This window comes from Mus musculus, chromosome 10 (assembly GCF_000001635.26).
Source record: "Mus musculus strain C57BL/6J chromosome 10, GRCm38.p6 C57BL/6J".
Classification (NCBI taxonomy): Eukaryota; Metazoa; Chordata; class Mammalia; order Rodentia; family Muridae; genus Mus; species Mus musculus.
Genome location: NC_000076.6, coordinates 106,912,961 through 106,936,676, shown reverse-complemented (window position 1 = coordinate 106,936,676; position 23,716 = coordinate 106,912,961). Strand labels below are relative to the sequence as shown.

The 23,716-nt window shown below is 37.5% G+C and overlaps 2 protein-coding genes across 53 annotated transcripts in view; one reads left to right on the top strand and one right to left on the bottom strand.

Annotated features, from left to right (window-relative positions):
* The window catches only part of Acss3 (acyl-CoA synthetase short-chain family member 3), a 190,248-nt gene extending 187,085 nt beyond the window's left edge, over positions 1 to 3,163 (top strand). Inside the window, exon 16 of one of the 2 annotated variants that reach the window (XM_030245151.1) lies at positions 445 to 3,163. In XM_030245151.1, coding sequence (XP_030101011.1) covers positions 445 to 513 — 69 coding nt within the window. In that variant the 3' untranslated portion in view covers positions 514 to 3,163. The remainder of the gene's footprint in view (positions 1 to 444) is intronic. The other variant, NM_001142804.2, reaches the window with a different exon arrangement.
* A 45-nt stretch (positions 3,164 to 3,208) lies between these two features.
* Ppfia2 (protein tyrosine phosphatase, receptor type, f polypeptide (PTPRF), interacting protein (liprin), alpha 2) overlaps positions 3,209 to 23,716 on the bottom strand; it is a 463,969-nt gene continuing 443,461 nt past the window's right edge. For 27 of the 51 annotated variants that reach the window (XM_030245137.1, XM_006513776.4, XM_030245138.1 and 24 more), the window contains 5 exons: positions 22,937 to 23,112; positions 20,928 to 20,996; positions 8,815 to 8,974; positions 7,532 to 7,623; positions 3,209 to 5,554 (listed from right to left, as the gene is read on the bottom strand). In XM_030245137.1, the coding sequence (XP_030100997.1) occupies positions 7,565 to 7,623; positions 8,815 to 8,974; positions 20,928 to 20,996; positions 22,937 to 23,112 (464 nt within the window). In that variant the 3' untranslated portion in view covers positions 3,209 to 5,554; positions 7,532 to 7,564. The remainder of the gene's footprint in view (positions 5,555 to 7,531; positions 7,624 to 8,814; positions 8,975 to 20,927; positions 20,997 to 22,936; positions 23,113 to 23,716) is intronic. The other 24 variants (XM_006513780.4, XM_017313985.2, XM_017313980.2 and 21 more) reach the window with 2 other exon arrangements.

The window sequence follows — 23,716 nt, the reverse complement described above, 5'->3', positions numbered from 1 at the left end:
CAAAAATTTATATAATAATAATAACTTTCTAAGCAATTTTCAGAATAAATAAAATGCTGGAGAAATATGTAGAAATACGAGCAATTTTGCTAAATAAATTCTTTCCTTCATTATCCTAAAAGATCAGTATTTAAGTATTTGGCTTGAAGTTCCCTATTTTACAGGTGTTTTATGAAATAACTGGGGGTATAAATTCTTTGCACCTATAGTCCCAGTATTTAGGAGGTAAAGCAAGGCAGATAAGGAACCCAAGGCTGAGTTTTCATACCCAAGACATTTGAAGCCAACCTGTACTCCATGAGACCCTATCTCAAGAAAAAAAATCAAAACAAATAAAAATCAACAAAAATGAATGGTGAAACAACGCATGTCACTGTTTGTTGTACAAAGTCACAGCAAAGTTCACGGGAGGACGCGCATCTGACACTGCCTATTTATTTCCAGGTGACCCCTACGATTGAGGACCCCAGCATTTTTGGTCACATTGAAGAAGTGCTGAAGCAGGCTGTGTGATTTTTGCTTCCTACGTTCAACCACTTGGTCTTAACTTTCTAGCTGGATTTAAGTCATTTATTTTCTATAAATGAATACTTGAAACAAAATCCCTTATCAACTCAGATGTGAGCTGTAGTGTTTTGTCAGTCTAGTAGCCCCTGAAAGAGACTATATATATTGTTTCATGTGAGCCAGTTTGCACAATTACCTCTTTTCTGTAACATGGATCATTATATGCTATCTAGTGTATTGAGGAACGTGTCTTTGGTGTACAGTTTTACAAATTCATGTGCTTTACAAACACATTTTAATCAAAAAATATCTGAACTATAAATGTACTTTCTGGAGATAGGAATCAACCACACTTTGATCAAAATCTAAACTGAAATCAAAGTTGGAATATAATTTAAAAGGTTATTGTGGAGACTCAAATGTTGTCTATTATTTTATAGATGACCACTATGCTTTTAGGTAATTATCAAAACAGAGTAGGTTGCTTAGCAACACAGGACCCCAGGGTGGAGCACCCCTTCTATGTTACTAGTTACTGGGTAAGGAGAGGCATGTATCTGGTAGAGAATTTCCAATGCATTCACCAAATATTTTGAAGAGATGAAGACTTCTGGAATCCCCTGTCATGATTGACTCTATGTGTCTGGATGCTTTCTTTTTTCGATAGAATCAAGGGATGTCCTCCAATTGGAAAGGCACGACGAGAAGGATGCTATAAGAAATTGAAACATTTTCACCATCTGCTAAATGTCAATACATTTTCATGGCCATGCTAATATCAATGAGCCTTCTTTCTTCTCTGTCTCTCTGACTCTCTGTCTGTCTCTGTCTCTATCTCTGTCTCTGTCTCTGTCTCTCTCTCTCTGACAAGGATGTGTTTCCTAAGTTGGCCTCAGAAATCCTGGTCCTCCTGCCTCTTACTCATAGTTGCTGGGTTTACTTCCAAATTAGCACTTTTTCCTCTCATAAGGGTTGAACCCAGAGTTCTGTGCATGTTAGATAAGCACTCTTCTACTGAGCTGTACCACTGGTGCTCAATGAGTTTATAGTGGTTCTTGTGGTGCATAATCCAACAAGTGATTTAAGAACAATATATAGCCTTAAATACTAGAAATCATATATTCCAGCAAGGGCCATCCCTATCAGATCCCAAAGAAATATGGCTCAGGAGAGAGGCTTTACCTTACTGCAAGAGCCTCTTGTTTTCAAGAGAACCCCAAACATTTACTTGTATTGCAAGTTTTAATTTGAATTTGAAAAGATATTAAATATTCTAAAATTATGGTCTAACATACATTTCTTCTATAAAATGATGGAGTCTTTTCAAAAATTGGAGATAAGGCTTTATTAAGTTTAAAGAAATATATCCATTTGCTAGAGTAAGAAGTAGTAGTTGATTAACTAGCTTAGAGCTCTACATGTGTTATTTTTTAGAACGTACACTTAATTAAAAAAAAAGTATACTGTATTTATTGAACCTCTGAGAGGTCTTGGAAGAGTTTCTCAATTCTTCAGCTTTTTGGAAATATTATGAAGAGCATGATGTCCTCACAGAATAGTCCAAATAGATGAAAAATGGATAAGTAACAATATATTTGGATTTACTGGTCATAAAAGCTATGCATATCTTACATAAGGCTCTCATTTTAGGCCTCTTTGGTCTGTGTCCTAACAGATAAATCCAAATACAAGAAATATAGGTGAGAACTAACAGATGGCAACTTACTTGTCATAAATATTATTACTTGTCATATATATTATAAAGACTCATTTTTAGGCAACTTTGGGCTGCAGAGTGGATAATGAATGGCTTCTCAAAGGGAAGTTTTATTAATTAAACTACTTTCTTTATTGGTAATATTAAAAACAGTTTGTTATCATCTTTAATTATTTTGGTATTCCGAATTTAACCAACTGACATTTTGTAACTTGAAGCTCTTGAGTTTCTTGAATTATTAATTGTATATATACATTTTATCCATTTTCACAACTGTGGGGATTACAAATCAATAATTTTTAATATGTTAGCATGAAAATACAGATCATTACTTTCTCGACATGAACCAGGTACTTTAAGTTTGTCATTTTCGTATTTGCCCATTATAAACTCAGGCAGATCTAAGAATTGAGTAAAGTTTTCATCTTTGGATCATATGTAGATTTTCCTCTTTCCCAGATCTGAGGGGATACATCAGCAAGTAAGCATGGGTTATTTTCCCGTAGAGAGAATCTATAAAAATAAATTAATAAAACTGACAAAACAAATGAATAAACAAAAAAACACAGTTTCTCACACCTGGGAAGGAGCTGTTTTTCTTATGTTTCAATGAGGAAAGCCATCTCTCCTGCAGATAGAGGCAGTTATCACGGCTGTGGTGCTAAAATGAAGTCATCAGACTGCTTAAAACATTGGGAGAAAATTAAAGAACTTTCTATTTTAAAATCTCCCCATGAGGTTTCTGTTTTGTCTTGTTTGTCAAATCACATCTAAAATATTTTGAATTGAATGTGTCTTTGATCGCAATGATACAATCCAAGAAATGTGACCACACTTAAATTCACCTTGATGGTGTCCCTGTGATCTTGTACTTTATGAAATTTTTAAATTTGTAAGACACCTGCAAAAATGAAAATAAAAGTACCTTTAATATTTAAAGAGTGCGACAATTTATTTTTCCCCATAAAAAATACACTAACTAGCTAAAAGTGAAACTTGTTTTATTCGCCAAAAGGTTGTTTTACTTATATAAAGTTGTGTTTGAAAGGGTCCGATCTGATATTCTAACATGTTTGAATTCCTAACATTGATGGCTAAAGGGGAAAACCAAAACCAAAACACCCAGAAATATAGCTGACTACAATTTTCTTATACATTAAGCAATATTTTACATAATTCTCAAGGAAAGTAATTTGATACTTTGTATCACACTATCGGGGTCTATGACAGATGATCAGTATTTTGTAGGTGATTTCTAAAAAGACGAGACTGCTTTAGGTGACAGTGTGAGTGGTTTACCTAATTGGATATTGATTATTCCCCCAAAAGCTTCTGTGCTGAATGCGTGGCCAGGATAATGCTGATGCTAAGTGTTCAGGTCACAGAAATGTGCCCTCTTATGTGTCCCGAGCTGAGCAGCAGCAGCACCGGGCTCCATGTCTCCTGTCAAGGAAGTGAACAGTTTCCTCTGGTACAGGCTTCCGACCACGCCACTCGACCCCAAAGCCTGCAGACTGCCGGTTCTTGAGACGGAACATCAAATGCGCTGGGACAAAATAAAATGTTCTTCCTTGTAAGTTAATTATCACAAGGGTTGCACTACAGCTATGCACAACTGTTTGTCACACAGGTATCTAAATACGAGTATAAATCTTTCTGCCATGCAGGTATCAGAGTTTCTCTTATCTATTTCATTTTGATGAATCGAGAGTTTCAATGTTCTTTCACATTGTCTTTACTCAAGCAACATTAAAAAAAAAAAAAAAAAAAAAGCCAAGCCACCTCTATCAGCTGGTTTAGACCTCCCTCTAGTGGCAGACTCAATTTTGAATAGAATCGCATTTGAAATCGTTGAATGATTTTCTTGGTAATCGAAATAAATCGTTAAATGTCAGGCTACTAGAAAACAAAGCTTAAGCAGGAAACTGGAGGCATTTGTTGTTGTTGTTGTTGTTTTATTGATAATGGAGAGGTTTTCTGTTACCATTACCGTTTGATTGAATCTGTTCAACAAAAATAGACATCGAAACAAATGTACGTGCAAATACAACGAATTGAAATACAAAAAATTAATAATAATTTACTAATGACGGGTCTTGCATTAAGACCAAGCAGCAGGGAAACAGATCAATGGTATTATTAAATAGGTTCCACTTTGAAATCTCCCATATCAATAAAGAATAAACAGCAGTGACACCACCGAATAAAGCCACAAGGAAGAGATTACTCATCTTTACTTTTTATACACTATATATGTTAATCATTCTGTCTTTATTTCCTCTGATGAAAGTGAATTCAGGGAAGTCACAAAAAAATGGTTATTTCAGCTAAAGGCTCGTAATAACAGACTTGAGTCTGGCTAATGCCCTGTTAACAGTGATTTTTAAAATGGGGGTAGGTTATGGGGTTCTGCCCCTCCACCCCACACCCCAGTGGAAATGGAACTCAGACTCTACAATGGTTGACATTCACTGTCCAGTGTTGGCTATTTGAATGAACATGTAGTTTTTAGTAAAGTGTGTGTATATGCATGTGTGTTTGTGTGTGTGTGTGTTTCTTGGTCCACAGGCAACAAAATTAGGTAATGGTTTTCATAATATAAATTGTTAAAATCATTGCATTTGACTCTTGTAAACAGTTTGGCTTTGTTTTCTTTTGAAACAGGTTGAGCCATCACAGTGCTTCTGTAAGGAGAGAGAGAGGGTGTCACATCCCTGATGGCCTTTAAAGGTCATTTTGGGCTCCAGGTTTAATCACATGATCAGAGGCAGGTGTTCAGCTTTAAGGTTTGACAGACTTGAAGGAGAAGCATGTCGAAGCATGAAACACACTTCTAAGGAACATATTGATTGACCATTACAATTCAAAAAACCGTATAAATGGTGAAATGGTAAAATACAAACAGTACTTGGAATTGTTCAGTTTGCACTCGAGACTCCATGAACCATATATTTTATTTTTTTAAAAAATCATATTTATATCCATTTACAGAAGACTTACACATTTAAAAAGAAATGGTACACAGCAATACATAAATGCCTATTATATTACAACATGAAGAAAAACAAGTGGTTCCATCTCATAAAGGCATCAGACGTACGGAAGTTATGACGTAGATGATGCTCTTATATCAGATAACTTAAGCATTTTTATTACAATCATAGTAAACTAATCAGACTCAATACCCAACTCCCCCCAGAGTCACATATTTAATGTTTGGTAAACCGTTACTTATATTATTCCCTTAGGATTCAGTCTTCACAAAGGCTTCTCCATTTGTCTTCCTAGGTGGTAGTGCACTTTAGGTCGTGTAGACTGAAAAGATGACATCTGAAAGGGGACATACAGCATGAGCTCACTGTCAACTCCCAGCCAATAGACCCCACACCTTTGCACTGGCAGATATCTCCATGCAGCTTGTATAGGCCTGTCCTAGAACCCCAGCACAAGGAACGGTATGGAGGATGTAACTTAGAGTAGATGGTGTGACATTTACTAGTCTCCACTTACTTATTTACTTATTTATATTTTCAGGAGCATGAAGTAGACCTTATTCAACTTCAGGGAAAATATGGGTGTACTATAAGTGGTATAAAATGTCAGCATGCCTTCTCAAGTTTCTTTAGGTTGCTAATTTTTAAATTGGGTGGAGTTGGCATATTCCATAGGATAGATTTATATTCTAGTTCATATATTTTAGAGTTTTAAAAAATGATGCTTTTCTTTGATCATTATAGAACATAAAACAGCATATTTGATGTCTCTGTATGAGCAGTATGTATTACACTATAGATTCCAGCCATGACATCACATAGAAACAAATCTCACATTACTATTACTGACACAACAGACTAATATAAAGTATACTTAGGCTTACTTTTCATAATGACCATTTTAATTTCTCACTAAAATAAAATAAATATTGTCTTTTATTATCTTGTTAATATTTTTATTCCTTTTAGTGGTTAAAACTAAAAAAAATATGAACTAGAATAACATGCAGGAAAAAAATTGCAAATAGTTCAAGATAAATTCTACTCATGAGTCTAGAGCTAAGCAGCAAGCACTACTGAACATATTAGTCATTTATGAGCTAGTAAATTATTAAGTTTCTGAGAAAATTATTATGCTATGTGTTGGATGTTATAAACAGTGTTATGAAAAGTCTCTTATTTTAGCTAAATGATTATATATTGCAGGCCATGACTAATGAGACCAAATTTTGTATCACAAAATGTTTGTCTCATTGTACCATTTTGAGAAATTAAAGTATTTGTCTGAGTGCTTTTTTTTTGTTTTCTGCTTTCTTAATTAGTGACCCACGGAAGGCAGCATGTCAGCCTCTTTGTTCGTCTCCCAAGAGCCATGATGTGTTGTACATCGATGTTGATCCAAGGCTGTTTACTCATAGTAAAAAGCACAGGCAGACTGCTGCTCTACCCTTTCCTTCTCCCATCTCTGGGCACAATAGAGTTGAAAACTATTTTCTTTCAAATATCAGCTCATTGAATATGATAGAATAGTTTGGTATATCCAAAATTTAGGTTAATATATTTTTCACCCATTTAAAGTTTATAAATCTAGGAAACCAGTTTTACATATATGGAATATTTACTATAAAATTTCATGTTGTATTGATATAGCAATATTTCCCACCGATTAGCATTTTCTCATAAATATTATATCTTATATGTGTATAATGAAGTTTCATGCTATTTCTACTCCTAATTCTTATAATTTTTTCTATATTATACTTCCCAGGTTCTTAAAATTTATACTTGATTTCAGCAAATATAAATCATAGTGATAGGAAATAAGATGTTGTGATTTGTATAATTTTATATTCAACTTTGTTGTTAATATTAATCCACATCTAATTTCCTGTTTCTTGCACTATTTGTCTGTGAACTTGCACAAATTTCTAGTGCTCTCTTTTGACTTCCTTCTAAGACAGGCACTTGAGATCTGTTATGTTTTTTCAAATGCCAGACTCTTTATTAAGAAAACTTTATGGAGTAAAAAAAAAAAAAAAAAAAAAAAAAAAAACCAAAAAACCAAAAAAAAAAAAATGCTCCTGAAAGCAATATGTTTAGCAACCCGTTAATGTGGAATGACTGAGTGACAGACCTTCAACAGGCAGACCACCAAACACAGAAGACAGGTAATGATAGGAAATGCTATTCTTCGAGGGGGCGATCACCTCTGCATGGCTAGACCATACCAAAGGGCATGGACTATATTGACTAGACTCTGTGAATCCCATCTTTCTGTTGGTTTGTTGTTGGTCGGCCAAGAGAAACTACTCACAGCAGGTCAGTGCTGCCTCCTTTGAGTGACTTGTCAACATGAGTATGTGCGAACAGTGGAGTTGTCTAACCTCTGCAGTCTTGATGAAGCAACTGCAAATGAGAAAAGGGCTTTAGAGGTCTCAGACATTAGATGAGAGAGATTGATTTTTCTCCTCGTAAAGGGATCTGGAAGATATTAGTAGACTGTCTTGTCCCAGACAGAAGCCACTCACATTCCTCTCTTCTAGACCCAGAGACTAATGAAAATTTACCCGAGTGCAATTCAGCTGAGCTCTCTCTCCACTTGCTATGTATTCCTCCTTAGATGAAATCTGTAACAAAGCACCTCCCAGGGGTGAGTCTGCTTTTGTTGTAAGGATTGCTCTCAGGGAGCACAGTAGTGTGGATTGTGTTGTTCTTCTCTGTGTACTGGCCAACTTCTATGCTAATTTCAGTCCTGTTAAATTATTCATGAACCTTGCTAACAAGTTCCAAAATATTAACACGCTAAAAGAAATGTAGATCGAAGACCACACTTTATGCTCGGATGAATTTTAATTGCCATAACAGCTTGAGAAGAAATGAAGATTCTGGATTATTATCTTAATAATAAGAGAAAGACTATTTTTCTTTAATGCCTACCAAACAGAAATAATTTGGTGGTTTCTATTATTATTTCTAAGTTGTCTCTCCAGAATGACTTTTGTCAAAGATGTATCAAAAGTCTAATGTCCACAGAAGGAGATGTGATTGAGAAATCACTGTTGGTTTTGTGTTTGTTTAATTCTCTTCTCACGTTTGTGCTTGTTTATTTAAGGCTTTCTGCCTTGGTCAGAGACAAACATGTCTGATGAATCTGAATTTGAAAGATAAAATATAAAATTTATAATATTTCAACATGTAAAAGAACAAGAAATTTCCATATCTAGTGGGATTTGACTTCAAATCTAACCTCCATTTTAAATGGAATATTCAGTTTTGAAACAGAAGGAGTAAAGAAACACAAATCATGAAGATGCATGTTGCTTTTGCTAGATGTGGACATTAGTGGAGCTATTTTGGGGGGATGTAATTTATTTTTTTTTCAAATGCATATCAAGTGCATATCAAGTGTCATGGATTCATGCATTGGTAGTTTTCAAATGGTCTTCTTCTTTATAAAAGCAAAGTAAATTTCAAGCAAAGCAAACTAATTTAAGGAAAAAAAAATCAGTTCCAGAAAGGTATGCAAAGTTTAAGAATTATATAGCTTTGTCCAGACAAGATTTTTACTTCATAAACAGAAATGTAAAACTACTGTACCGTCTGTCGTCATTTTCCTGGACTGCCCAGACGTTGTGGTCAACCTGAATCCAGCTGGTAATGTTTCTGAGGACCCAGGCATCATGCTGATTCCATGAACTTCACGAGGAGGGAACTGCCTTCGCCAGGTTGATCCCCGTCTGAAATTCTTGTCGTCACTCTGCCAGTACAAAGGTAGAATTCAATGTCGTGAAAACAGATAAGGCCATAGCACATAAATCTCTGTGCTTGGGAGTTCCTGATAGAGTTCATTTACATTCAGTCTGTCAAGTACACACAGGCATGCTTTGCTTCATCTTGAATCCCTCTGTTGATTCCATACTGAGATAGTAAATATGAGAGAAATGTGAGATTTAAGGCCCCAAGGTGTAGGGAGGTCTGGTGGGGTGGAGATGGGGGAACAGAGGGGAGGAGGTGTGGGATGTGAAACGGTCAGGTCAGAGGGTAGACCTGGAAGGGGATAGAACCTAGACTGTATAAAAAAAAAAAAGGATTAAATAAAATTTTAAATTATTAACATGATTTCAAATCTAAAGTTTGTTACCTTTAAAAATCCTTGAAACTAGAAAATACTCAAAGTTTTCTTCTACCAAAATGGATCATTGGATTTATATTTTTTATGCATTGTGCTAGTTTTTCATTGTGAGATGATATACCTAATTGTATTATCTGTTACATAGGATAAAAAGGACTTAAATAATCGACAAGTATCACTTTCATGTACACAAAAGTGAGATAGTATGCAAAAATCTATATTGTAGACACCCTTGTTAGCATATGATACAATGGGCTATAATCTAAGTGAAAAATGTTGAACTTGAGATTTGTGAGATTTTAGGTGATTCCAAATTAACTGGAGTTTATGAAAACCTTTGTAGCCTGGGTTCTACCCTTTCAGTTAACACAATTGATTTTAACGTGATGCCCAAAGGAAAAGATAACTCTAGTTAATAACTATTACACAGTAAGGACTCGCTTCCTGGTTCCCCTTCAGAACCTGATGGAAAGATCCTATTGCTGAAAATAGCAGATATATGAGCCATAAATCTTAGTGAGTAAAACCTGGAATTCTAGGAACTTCATCCCTATTGACTACCTTTTATAGTTCTATAATATACTGTACTGATACTGGAAAAGAAAAAAACAATTATCAATCCATCATATACAGCTGCAAAACCTGTGAGTGTCAAGGACTGGGGGTTAAAATGGTGTCCTGCGTCTGGCCCAGGGCTCGGGCCACTAGACGAGGCAGGAAGTTAGACTGCACACACCCCACATCTGTGAAAAGCCACAGGACCTTGATCCATTGTTCCAGCATGGTGGATCCCAAAGAGAAGAGGCAGTCCATGGTTTTAAGGTGTTTATTGTAGAAAGGCAGAGAGAGGGAGAGATTAGGGAAGTAGAGGGTGGCCATGGCCATGTGTAGAGAGGGGGATGGGGGTGTGGAGAGAGGGGGAGCAAGAGAGTAGAGAGGCAAGGGTAAGAGAATAAGAGCAAGAAGAGTAAGAGAGGGAGAAGGGGCAAACAGCCACTTTTATAGTGAGCTGGCCTACATGGCTGTGGCCAGGTAACCATGTGGGTGGAGTACAGATAGAATACCACGAGCTTGGGGTATTGCCCTACGTGACTGATGGCCACAAAATTATGGATCTGGACCTTGTTTCAGAAGCCTAGTGTCTGGAAGCATGGCAAACAGACCTTCCATCCCTTGAGAGAACACCTGATGGGTCTCCAGGGTTTAAACCTAGCTCATCCAGAAAACAGGCTGCCTTTCACGGTCCCACAAAGGACAATAGGCATGACAACACATGCTCCATGGTGCAATGGTGGCACTCACATTATAGGAGTAAACAACCATTTTCACATTCAATTTAAGGTCTGTTCCATAAGTCAGGACTCATACTTAAAACTGCTTTCATGGTCAAGAATAGGTGGCTAGATGGAATAAAGGTCATAAAAGAGAACATACTAACAACGTCTTATACTGCTAAAGGGACAGAGTGTTATCGTGAGTTCTAATGACTTCCTCGTGTACCTGTGGATTGGTGTAGTTTTTCTAACCTCATTAGAAAAACTTCTACTTGCAGTTGATTGTGATTAACCTAGAGGTGCTCACGTGGTCAAGGTGCAAGGAATAAGAATGGACATCTGCATCACACCGTGTCCTCCCAAGAGTAGAAGGATGGTAAGAGCCGAAGGTAGAAAAGGCTTTAGGCACAGCAGGACAGCTGTACATATGAACTCACAGTGGTTGTGATTGCAGGCCTGAGCAATCTCAAACCAGACAGAATTCCAGTCTGGAGAAAGAGATGATCCTAAAACCCCACTTATATCTTAGGTGAAATTGATAACTGATAGTTTTCTCGAAAAGTGTGGCACTTGAGAGGTTGATCACTTTGGATAGTCAGGTTACCAATTGTACATACGCAGCATTAATTGGATTCTGTGTTTTTACAACAAACCAACAAAGAAGTATCCAAAGTTGGGGGACATATGTTGAGGATTTGGTGGAGCATTAGGGAAGGAGTTGGCATAATTAAGATATAGTGTTTGATGTTTTCAATAAAGAAAAAAATGTAATTCTGGTCACCAATTCTGGTGTGTCTCAATGAAATAACTGCTTTTGTCTTTCTGCATATACAAAGTTACTGTTCAAAGGCAATTATTCTCCTTTGAATTAGTGAGCCCACACATCTAATTCACCATTTTCTTTGTGTTGGTTTCTAACAAATATATAAATCATTCCACATACATCTTACCTTCTAATATCACCAGGACATACTCCCTGAAACTACGCAGCCACATGTATAATAAACTAAGTATTGACTCACTAAGGTAACAAGGAAGTATGGACTATGAACACACCCACTGTTTACACCAGAGCAGGAGAACAGGTAACTGAGTATACTGTGAGAGAGCGACAGCTTGATGAATGGACTGAAACATGCTGCAGAAGTCTCCACTTGGGACTCTTCTTCTTTGCTGATAATGTGTTTTTTCTCATTTTCCATTATCTGACATGTGATCTATACTGTGCAAAGGAACCGAGTTCCATAGGGCAGTGGGCAGGGCTAGGAGGTAGCGTGAGTGCATGTAGTTTTTAGTTTATTTATTTATTTTTTTACCATGCAAATAGAGACCATGAAAATCAAGGCAATCCTAGCCACTCGGTTCTGCTCAGAGGGTCAGGGCACAGGACACAGTGCAGAAGGCATCTGATACAGGACACAGGGCTGCTGCTCTGTGGTGTCAGAGTATAGTCTTCTTGGGCTAGAAGTTTGGATTTATTTTAACACACTTGTGAAAATGAGAGACCTGCTGCTCCATTTTCTGATCCAATTGGCAGTCGTCGTGTAACAAGACATCTGCCATTTACTTTGCTACCTCATTTTACTTCGTTCTGACATGTCGGGAAATAATTGACAGTACTGATTTTGAATGACTTTGGTTCTCTATGAACAATAGAGTTAAAATCCCTGTTGTCAATACCTTAATTTCATTTATATTTGGTAACAATTTTTAATTTAAATGATACATGCTATATCAAATGATTTTGTTTGACATTGTCCCACATCTTCTATGTTCTCAGATTGAGAAAATAACACATATTTTGACCTCTCTGACATCTAGATTTTTGGAGAAATTGTGTTTAAGTTAAAACTTATCAATTACACAAAACCCTATCTGACATTTTAAGGCTGTATGGTTCTTTATATTAACTATTCTATTTATTTACATCCCAAATGTTGTCTCCATCCCTTTCACTCCCACAGATTTCTAGTGACTTCTTTAATAGACATTCTTTAAATCAATGGGCAAATGTCTCAATTATGATACTCATCTACTGTTCTTTTACCATACAAAGGAGACACTGCAGAAAGACAATAAATGTTCAAGAAGCAGTAACCTAAGAGAAAGTCTTCAAGATACTTTTAAAAAAGCGTATCTGACTTTGTCTATATGTGGGTTTGTTTGTATGCAGTGCCTGTAGTAGCCAGAAAGATTGTCAGATTCCCTGGAGCTCACAGGACAGGTGGTTATGTGTTGCCTGATGTGGGTTCTTGGAACTGACCTATGCGTGGTTCTCTGAAAGAACAGGGCATGTTATTAACAGTGGAACTGTCTCCCTAGCCCTGAAAGGTTTCTTTTAAATTGAAGTCAAACTCTTAGATATACATTAGAACTTCAAAAATTATTTCTACAGAATATACATGGGTCAATTGAAATGCAGAAGTGATTTCACTACTGTTAAGGCAAGTTGCTTAACTAGATTTGTTCATATTCAAAAACTAGACGGCTGGCCATCATTTAGCCTTGTGTCGTGATATTGTGTGTGTACATGTATTGTGTATGGTGCATGTGTTTTCACATGTGTGTTTGCACATACGCATGTGCCCTTGTGTGTGAAGGCCAGAGTTTTTCATTTATCATTAACTGCTATGCACGCTTCAGTGAAGTTTGCTAGGCAGGCTGAGAGGCCGGAGAGCACTCACGAGGCAAAGATTTTCAGAGAAACCCACCTCCTGGATCTTTGGCATTCTCATAACCTGTATACTCATACCCTATCCCCGCTTTAGTCTGGTGTATGGATCCTCATGTTCTCTTTTAGAATTAGTTCATTATAAGTGCCTTTAAAGATTGAATTCTGACATAGTTAAGCCTTCGCCAGTGTTCCAATGTCCCAGAAAATCCTTGAAGCTGACAAACTTGGAATTCAGTAGGAATTCAGTGAGAAGGTTATCTATTCAGTAACATTCAAATTTACTTCTAGTAGAGACAGTGAAACTAATTAGGTTTTACAAAGAAGGGAGCTAGAATAGCTCAGGGCTAGTCTGCAGAATGATTTCTTAGGACAGTAGCTAGTCTCACCTAAACAAGGGAATACACAATGGCCTAGCTAATAGATGGGTTTACCAAGTAAGAGTTAGGGAATCCCACTGAGACAGGAATCTTCACTACAGCCAGGTATAGCAGGCTACATTGCATATTTTTTTTCCATTTTTTATTAGGTATTTAGCTCATTTACATTTCCAATGCTATACCAAAAGTCCCCCATAGCCACCCACCCCTACTCCCCTACCCACCCACTCCCCTTTTTTTGGCCCTGGCGTTTCCCTGTACTGGGGCATATAAAGTTTGCGTGTCCAATGGGCCTCTCTTTCCAGTGATGGCTGCCTAGGCCATCTTTTGATACATATGCAGCTAGAGTCAAGAGCTCCGGGGTACTGGTTAGTTCATAATGTTGTTCCACCTATAGGGTTGCAGATCCCTTTAGCTTCTTGGGTACTTTCTCTAGCTCCTTCATTGGGGGCCATGTGATCCATCCAATAGCCGACTGTGAGCATCCACTTCTATGTTTGCTAGGCCCAGGCATACTCTGACAAGAGACAGCTATATCAGGGTCCTTTCAGCATAATCTTGCTAGTATATGCAATGGTGTCAGCATTTGGAAGCTGATTATGGGATGGATCCCCGGATATGGCAGTCTCTAATGGTCCATCTTTTTATCTCAGCTCCAAACTTTGTCTCTGTACCTCCTTCCAAGGGTGTTTTGTTCCCACTTCTAAGGAGGGGCATAGTGTCCACACTTCAGTCTTCATTTTTCTTGAGTTTCATGTGTTTAGGAAATTGTATCTTATATCTTGGATATCCTAGGTTTTGGGCTAATATCCACTTATCAGTGAGTACATATTGTGTGACTTCCTTTGTGAATGTGTTACCTCACTCAGGATGATGCCCTCCAGGTCCATCCATTTGGCTAGGAATTTCATAAATTCATTCTTTTTAATAGCTGAGTAGTACTCCATTGTGTAGATGTACCACATTTTCTGTATCCATTCCTCTGTTGAGGGGCATCTGGGTTCTTTCCAGCTTCTAGCTATTATAAATAAGGCTGCTATGAACATAGTGGAGCATGTGTCCTTCTTACCAGTTGGGGCATCTTCTGGATATATGCCCAGGAGAGGTATTGCTGGATCCTCTGGTAGTACTATGTCCAATTTTCTGAGGAACCGCCAGACTGATTTCCAGAGTGGTTGTACAAGCCTGCAATCCCACCAACAATGGAGGAGTGTTCCTCTTTCTCCACATCCACGCCAGCATCTGCTGTCACCTGAATTTTTGATCTTAGCCATTCTGACTGGTGTGAGGTGGAATCTCAGGGTTGTTTTGATTTGCATTTCCCTGATGATTAAGGATGTTGAACATTTTTTCAGGTGCTTCTCTGCCATTCGGTATTCCTCAGGTGAGAATTCTTTGTTCAGTTCTGAGCCCCATTTTTTAATGGGGTTATTTGATTTTCTGAAGTCCACCTTCTTGAGTTCTTTATATATGTTGGATATTAGTCCACTATCTGATTTAGGATAAGTAAAGATACTTTCCCAATCTGTTGGTGGTCTTTTTGTCTTATTGACGGTGTCTTTTGCCTTGCAGAAAATTTGGAGTTTCATTAGGTCCCATTTGTCAATTCTCGATCTTACAGCACAAGCCATTGCTGTTCTGTTCAGGAATTTTTCCCCTGTGCCCATATCTTCAAGGCTTTTCCCCACTTTCTCCTCTATAAGTTTCAGTGTCTCTGGTTTTATGTGAAGTTCCTTGATCCACTTAGATTTGACCTTAGTACAAGGAGATAAGTATGGATCAATTTGCATTCTTCTACACGATAACAACCAGTTGTGCCAGCACCAATTGTTGAAAATGCTGTCTTTCTTCCACTGGATGGTTTTAGCTCCCTTGTCGAAGATCAAGTGACCATAGGTGTGTGGGTTCATTTCTGGGTCTTCAATTCTATTCCATTGGTCTACTTGTCTGTCTCTATACCAGTACCATGCAGTTTTTATCACAATTGCTCTGTAGTAAAGCTTTAGGTCAGGCATGGTGATTCCACCAGAGGTTCTTTTATCCTTGAGAAGAGTTTTTGCTATCCTAGGTTTTTTGTTATTCCAGATGAATTTGCAAATTGCTCCTTCTAATTCGTTGAAGAATTGAGTTGGAATTTTGATGGGGATTGCATTGAATCTGTAGATTGCTTTTGGTAAGATAGCCATTTTTACAATGTTGATCCTGCCAATCCATGAGCATGGGAGATCTTTCCATCTTCTGAGATCTTCTTTAATTTCTTTCTTCAGAGACTTGAAGTTTTTATCATACAGATCTTTCACTTCCTTAGTTAGAGTCACGCCGAGATATTTTATATTATTTGTGACTATTGAAAATGGTGTTGTTTCCCTAATTTCTTTCTCAGCCTGTTTATTCTTTGTGTAGAGAAAGGCCATTGACTTGTTTGAGTTTATTTTATATCCAGCTACTTCACCGAAGCTGTTTATCAGGTTTAGGAGTTCTCTGGTGGAATTTTTAGGGTCACTTATATATACTATCATATCATCTGCAAAAAGTGATATTTTGAGTTCCTCTTTTCCAATTTGTATCCCCTTGATCTCCTTTTGTTGTCGAATTGCTCTGGCTAATACTTCAAGTACTATGTTGAAAAGGTAGGGAGAAAGTGGGCAGCCTTGTCTAGTCCCTGATTTTAGTGGGATTGCTTCCAGCTTCTCTCCATTTACTTTGATGTTGGCTACTGGTTTGCTGTAGATTGCTTTTATTATGTTTAGGTATGGGCCTTGAATTCCTGATCTTTCCAAAACTTTTATCATGAATGGGTGTTGGATCTTGTCAAATGCTTTTTCTGCATCTAACGAGATGATCATGTGGTTTTTGTCTTTGAGTTTGTTTATATAATGGATTACATTGATGGATTTTCGTATATTAAACCATCCCTGCATCCCTGGAATAAAACCTACTTGGTCAGGATGGATGATTGCTTTAATGTGTTCTTGGATTCGGTTAGCGAGAATTTTATTAAGGATTTTTGCATCGATATTCATAAGAGAAATTGGTCTGAAGTTCTCTATCTTTGTTGGATCTTTCTGTGGTTTAGGTATCAGAGTAATAGTGGCTTCATAAAATGAGTTGGGTAGAGTACCTTCTACTTCTATCTTGTGAAATAGTTTGTGCAGAACTGGAATTAGATCTTCTTTGAAGGTCTGATAGAACTCTGCACTAAACCCGTCTGGTCCTGGGCTTTTTTTGGCTGGGAGACTATTAATAACTGCTTCTATTTCTTTAGGGGATATGGGACTGTTTAGAAGGTCAACTTGATCCTGATTCAACTTTGGTACCTGGTATCTTTATATTAAAAGCAAGTTGGTGAATTCTTCTGAGAAATGGAGATTCTTCACAGATACTTCACAGAACAGCCAACTTACACTCATACAAGAATGTATTAGGGCCTAGGAATTAGGGGGGTTGTGGTATTGCATTATTCATGAGACTCAAAGGAGTAGCACAAATTGTGACTAGGGTGTGAAATCCTTACCTGTCATTAGCTGACCCTAAGCAGAGGTGTTTTATCTTTACTGTAAATATTACCTGGTTCCTGTAAGTCCTTTTGAAGTCATTCCTTTGTTCAATGTACTTTGCCTGCTGTGACATCCTACCCCCCTTGGTTTTCTGTATTATATAAGATTGGTGTTCACTTTGTGACAATACATTCAGATTCTACACAATCTCCTGTGTTGCATCTGTTTGTCATTCATTCTCCGACTCCTTGTCCATCTGCAACCAGAGACCCGTTCTTCACAGACAAGGGACCAAAAGGGTCTGCGGCAATTACCCTTATTCATTTACTTATTTGTGTTTTTGTTTATTTTTGTGATAGGTATTCTCACTATATTTAAAGCTTACTGACTCAGCTAGTTTAGCTAGCAAACTGCAGCCATCTATTTGTCCCAACTGCCCAGTGCAAGGACCACAGATGTGTGGTGTCTTGCCTGTTTTTGCATATTGGTATAAGAAATCTAAACTCAAGTATCCATGCTGTAGTGACAAACAATTCAATGGCTAAGCTACCTACTGTGCATGTTAACTATGTTTTAGAAAATTATACATCATCCTCATAGGGCAAAATTATTATTCTATGAGTTGGTTAGGGTTATATTTATAAGGTTCTCAAATTAATTTTGCACAAGATGACATGGGATTATAGCAGCAAGGTCATCTGCCTTGTTCATTTAAATATAGAATTATTGCTGTATTGATATTTCAAATTAATTCTAATTTGATGCATCTCTGCAGAATTGAATTGAACCTAAGATCTTGAATTTTTTTTCTAGGTTAACCCCCTACACAGAGTTATACACATTTTCAGAATGAAAATATTTCCAGCAGCTGATTTTATGGTTAAGGAACACCAATACTTTGCACAGGAATTATGCAACACTGTTTTCTACTCTATCCCAAGATTTCATTTTACTTCTTCCATAAAAAAATAAAAATCTTAAAAAAAAAGAATCTCAAATGGGCTATTTGAAACATCTTTCAATTGTAGAGATTGTAAATCTTCATTGCATTCAAACAACTTAGGCATCTTCCTACATAGTCCTTGTCCTCCAAATCACTTAATGTGTGTTAACTATGCTCTGGGATTCTTATGTTCAATTTAACCATCATAGCCAATGATTTTTTAAAGATGTTCTCTATTTTGAAGAAAACACAGCATCTCCATATAAAATTACAACGTTTATCCAATTCAATTGAAACAAATTTTCTCCATTTTAATACTCTGAAATTGTTTTTGAAGATGTAATGACGCTGAGAAAATAAGCATATTCCTTATTTTGAAGTCAAATTATCAATACTAGTATAGTAATTGCTTATAATTAAAAAATGTTTCTTGAAATATGTTTCTTATGATCACTACACACACACACACTCATACTTTAAGTTATTTTCAATGTCTAAATATCAAAGTAAGAACATTCACTGGATCTTAGTCCTAAATAAAAAGTCATAACTAAGAAATATAACTTAAAATTAAGGAAGAAAAGAGAAACTTTCTAGATGTTAAACCTAGAACTTGCTCATTCAAAGCAGAGATGTGTTGTCATTCTTCCTTTAAGCTTGAAGGAATGTCTTTCATTTATTTATTTATTTATTATTAGATATTTTCTTTATATACATTTCAAATGCTATCCCAAAAGTTCCCTATATCCTCCCCCCCCCCCCCCTGCTGCCCTATCTACCCACTCCTGCTTCTTGGCCCTGGCATTCCCCTGTACTGGGGCATATAATGTTTCCAATACCAAGGGGCCTCTTTTCCCACTGATGGCCGACTAGGCCATCTTCTGCTACATATGCAGCTAGAGACAGGAGCTCTGTGGGTACTGATTAGTTCATATTGTTGTTCCACCTATAGGGTTGCAGACCCCTTCAGCTACTTGTGTGCTCTCTCTAGCTTCTCCATTGGGGACCCTGTATTCACTGTGAGCATCGACTTCTGTATTTGCTAGGCACTGGCATAGCCTCATACAAGACAGCTATACCAGGGTTCCTTCATCAAAATCTTGCTGGCCTATGCAATAGTGTCTGTGTTTGGTGGCTGATTGTGGGATGGATCCCTGCGTGGGGTAGTCTCTGGATAGTCCATCCTTTCATCTTAGTTCCAAACTTTGTCTCTGTAACTCCTTTCATGGGTATTTTGTTACCTATTCTAAGGAGGAACAAAGTATCCACCCGTTGGTCTTCCCTCTTCTTGATTTTCTTGTTTTGCAAATTGAATCTTGGGTGTTCTATGTTTCTGGGCTAATATCCACTTATCAGTGAGTGCATATCTAATGACTTCTTTGGTGATTGGGTTACCTCACTAAGGATGATATCCTCCAGATACATCCATTTGTCCAAAAATTTCATAAATTTATTGTTTATAATAGCTGAGTAGTACTCCATTGTGTAAATGTGCCACAGTTTCTGTATCCATTCCTCTGTTGAGGGACATCTGGGTTCTTTCCAGCTTTTGGCTATTATAAATAAGGCTGCTATGAACATAGTGGAGCATGTGTTCTTATTACCAGTTGGAACTTCTGGGTATATGCCCAGGAGAGGTATTGCGGGATCTTCTGGTAGTATTATGTCCAATTTTCTGAGGAACCTCCAGACTGACTTCCAAAGTGGTTGTACAAGCTTGCAATCCCACCAGCAGTAGAGGATTTTTCTCCACATCCTCGCCAGCATCTGCTGTCACCTGAATTTTTGATCTTAGCCATTCTTACTGGTGTGAGGTGGAATCTCAAGGTTGTTTTGATTTGCATTTCCCTGATGATTAAGGATGTTGAACATTTTTTCAGGTGCTTCTCAGCTATTTGGTATTCCTCAGTTGAGAATTCTTTGTTAAGCTCTGTACCCCATTTTTAATGGGGTTATTTGAATTTCTGGAGTCCAGCTTCTTTACAAATTAAAATACAATTACATCATTTCTCCACCCTGTTTTTTAACCTGCAAGCCCTCTGGTGCTCTAACACTCAAATTCATGACTTCATTATTTTTGAGATAGGAAAGACAATTACATTTCTTTTTTACTGCTTCTAAAACCTTCCTAATACTCTTCTTCACTCTTTTTTTAGTTCATCGCTTCTTTTTACCATTAATTGTTTTATATGAATATATGTGTCTTCATATGGATTCCTACATATAAGCTGGTGAGTCTCTATGTTGGTACTTGTATCTATGATTTCAGGATTGACTATTGTGGATAGCCCTGAAGCTAATTATATTTGATGTTAATTCTGTTCTCCTGTGAGTGGCTGTGGACAAGGAATGAGTCAGCACTCACTCAGGTGATTTCCTGTAAACCTGCTCCCCACCTTAATTTGTAAAATAAAGGAGAGCTGATGATTAGGCAGCTAAAAGGGAAGGTGGAGCAGAAGGTGAGAGGGAAATAAGGAGATAATGGAAGAGGGAGAGAGGATGCAGAAGAGGAAGGATAAGGAGAAAAGCTGAGCAGAAGCACATGGCCTGGAGAAACCGAAAGTTCTAAGGGGTCTCATAAGCTGTGGAAGATGGTAGTGTAGCAGTACATCTGCCCTATCTAGATGCACAGCATGTAATGGTATTTATTGTGTTGTGTTTTCATTGCCAGGGCATATCTGGGTTGGAGAGATTTATCCCAACACTATGTGGTACTGGAGAGTCAATCAGTGTCTCCCTCTCAGGGGTAGTGGGATGGGGCTGGGGGGGGGGCAGTGTTGTAAGATAATTTGGAAGGAGAGGTAAGAACTTACTTCATCCAGTCTCCGCTCAGTTCCCAGGGCCAAGAGGTTGTTGTACTCACGTTCAAGAATCTGCCTTGCCTGTTAACATCAAATAAAACCTACTGTCACTGAAAGTGCATTTTATCAAAAACATAAAACCAAAAAAGTTTTATTTATATGAAGATGTATTATAAAACAGTCTTTAGTTATAAGACTTTACAATCCTCTGTCTTGTCATTGATTCTTGTTGTTGTTGTTGTGTTCTGTAGACTATAGAGATAGATATACCCTTGTATGTTATAGTCAAGAAGCTTGCACTTCAAATGTTTATTTTATTTCAATTGAGCATTTTATTTAAACGTAAGAATGTTAAACACAGAGTAAAGTTGCCTTGCATTGGATTTTATCAAGCTTAATACGAGTTCAGAAATGAAAATAGATTTTTTGTTTGTTTGTTTAGTTGTTTTTAGCTCTTTTCTTCTCTTACTTTTTTTTTTTTTTTGAGACAGTCTTTCTATGAACCCAAAAAGATAGAAGGACCCTACCCCAGATTTGCTTTGAACTAGTGGTCTCCATGCCTCAGCCACCAAACTTATAGAATTACAGGCATGCAACACAGCACCATGCCCACTTTAAAGTCACATATTTAAGGATCCTGTTCTGTCCCTCTTAAAATGTTATTTTATGGACTGTAAAGCAGATTGGAGATATTTTTACTTGTGTGGAACTCTGCTGAATCATACAATTCCCTAGATTTAGGGAGAACTGGAACACTCAGCTAAATGTAAGTATAATTAGATATATAAAGAGAGGGACTTCCCCTTAGAGAGGTAGAGACCAACAGCCATCACTTACACATGCTGTATTGGGAAAGCATGGTATTCAGGTAGGAGATTTTACCACACAAACTCCAAGTCTGCTTTTCTAATTTTAAGATTGTGTTTAGATAGCAATTCATTACCTTATAATTAAAATTCCAGCATCAGAAATAAATCATGACTCTATTAAATGGGACAAGCCAGGTGCAAAGAGACACATGCACAATATCTTGGGCAAATGTCAGATTTGAGCTCACAGATTTTGAATGTAGGATTGTGGTTAATAGAGTAGATAAAAGGTGGACTGAAAGCAAGGTACTCAGTGGTCACAATGTCAGAAGGGAGCAAGTAATCAGTACAATTGCAGGTAACCATAATAAATTTTGAACTACTAAACTTAGAAGAAATATTCTAATTTCTTTCTAACAAGTCTTATCTATATCCCTGGCTGGCTTAGATCTTACTGTGTATACAAGGCTTGGCTTAAAGGTAAGAGGCTCTTGTTCTTGAGTACACAGATAAAGTGTGTGCAGAAAAGCCAGGCTGGTTTAAAAGTTTTTCCATAACAAAATGAAAATGTCTGAGAAACTATATGTACTGGCTGGTTTTATGTGTCAACTTGACACAAGTTGGAGTTATCACAGAGAAAGGAACCTCCCTTGAGGAGATGCCTCCATGAGATCCAGCTGTAAGGCATTTTCTCAATTAGTGATCAAAGGTGGGAGGGCCCATTATGGGTGGTGCCATCCCAGGATGGTAGCCCTGGGTTCTATAAGAAAGCAGCTGAGCAAGCCAGGGGAAGCAAGCCAGTAAGTAAAATCCCTCCATGGCCTCTGCATCAGCTCCTGCTTCCTGACCTGCTTGAGTTCCAGTCCTGATTTCCGTTGATAATAAACAGCAATGTGGATGTGTAAGCTGAATAAATCCTTTCCTCCCCAACATTTTTCTTGGTTTGTGCAGGAATAGAAACTCTAAGACACAATATATGTCTAATTGAACTGAAACAGTACTCTGTTAAATATATATATATCATATTATTTTAAAAAAATATATACATATATATTTCATATTATCTCATTTTACATATTACTATGTTTATATGTGTTAAATAAAATAAATTTAATAAAAAACAAGAGTAAATTCACAGCCCTCACTTTCTTAAAGGTTTTATTTGTTATTAACCAAGGCCCAGTGAAGAGCAGCACGAAGGAGCATGCTTGCCTGGGTGTTCTGTGTTGGAATCTGCAACAATAGAGCCAAGCTGCTGTAGTCAAAGTTCTCATCCAGGGCTATAAGTGAGCCATGCACGCCACTCTCAAGAATGTTGTTTGCATATTCCCGAAGTCCAATTGCTTGTATCCAGCGAATAACTCGATCATTGCTCCACACTAAAACATCTAGGAAAAGAGACACACACAACATGTCAAGATACGATACTTGGCATAACCAACACAATCCTAGCCACAGGGATCTGGCCGAGTCACATTTATGCTAATATCTCTGCTCCTTAAAAGCCACTGGTTCCTTTCTGTTACACAAACACACTGTTTTAATCATCAACTTCTGCTGCAATACATCCTGCAATGAGTTGGTATTTTCAGAATGCTTATTGTTACTGCAATGACAGCATATGCATCATGCTGAACACTGAAAGGGTTTCTTGCTACTATTAAATCAGGACCCCGGGGTCTATCTGCAGTTGCATGTTTTGCCACCAGATGGGGATAGTTCTCCTTTTCCCTGCCCCCCTCTCCGTGGTGTGTGTGTGTGTGTGTGTGTGTGTGTGTGTGTGTGTTTCCTTCTCTCTCTCTCTCTCTCTCTCTCTCTCTGTCTGTCTGCCTCTCTCTCTCTCTGTCTCTCATAGCATTATGGATCTAAATCTCTTCTTTCTTTGAAATGTTCCTTTACTACTTCACTATTGCTTATAATTAGATACCATTTTTCTACTGAGATTACATTTAAAACATAGTAGCAGCATAATAAAGAAAGTCCATTGACACT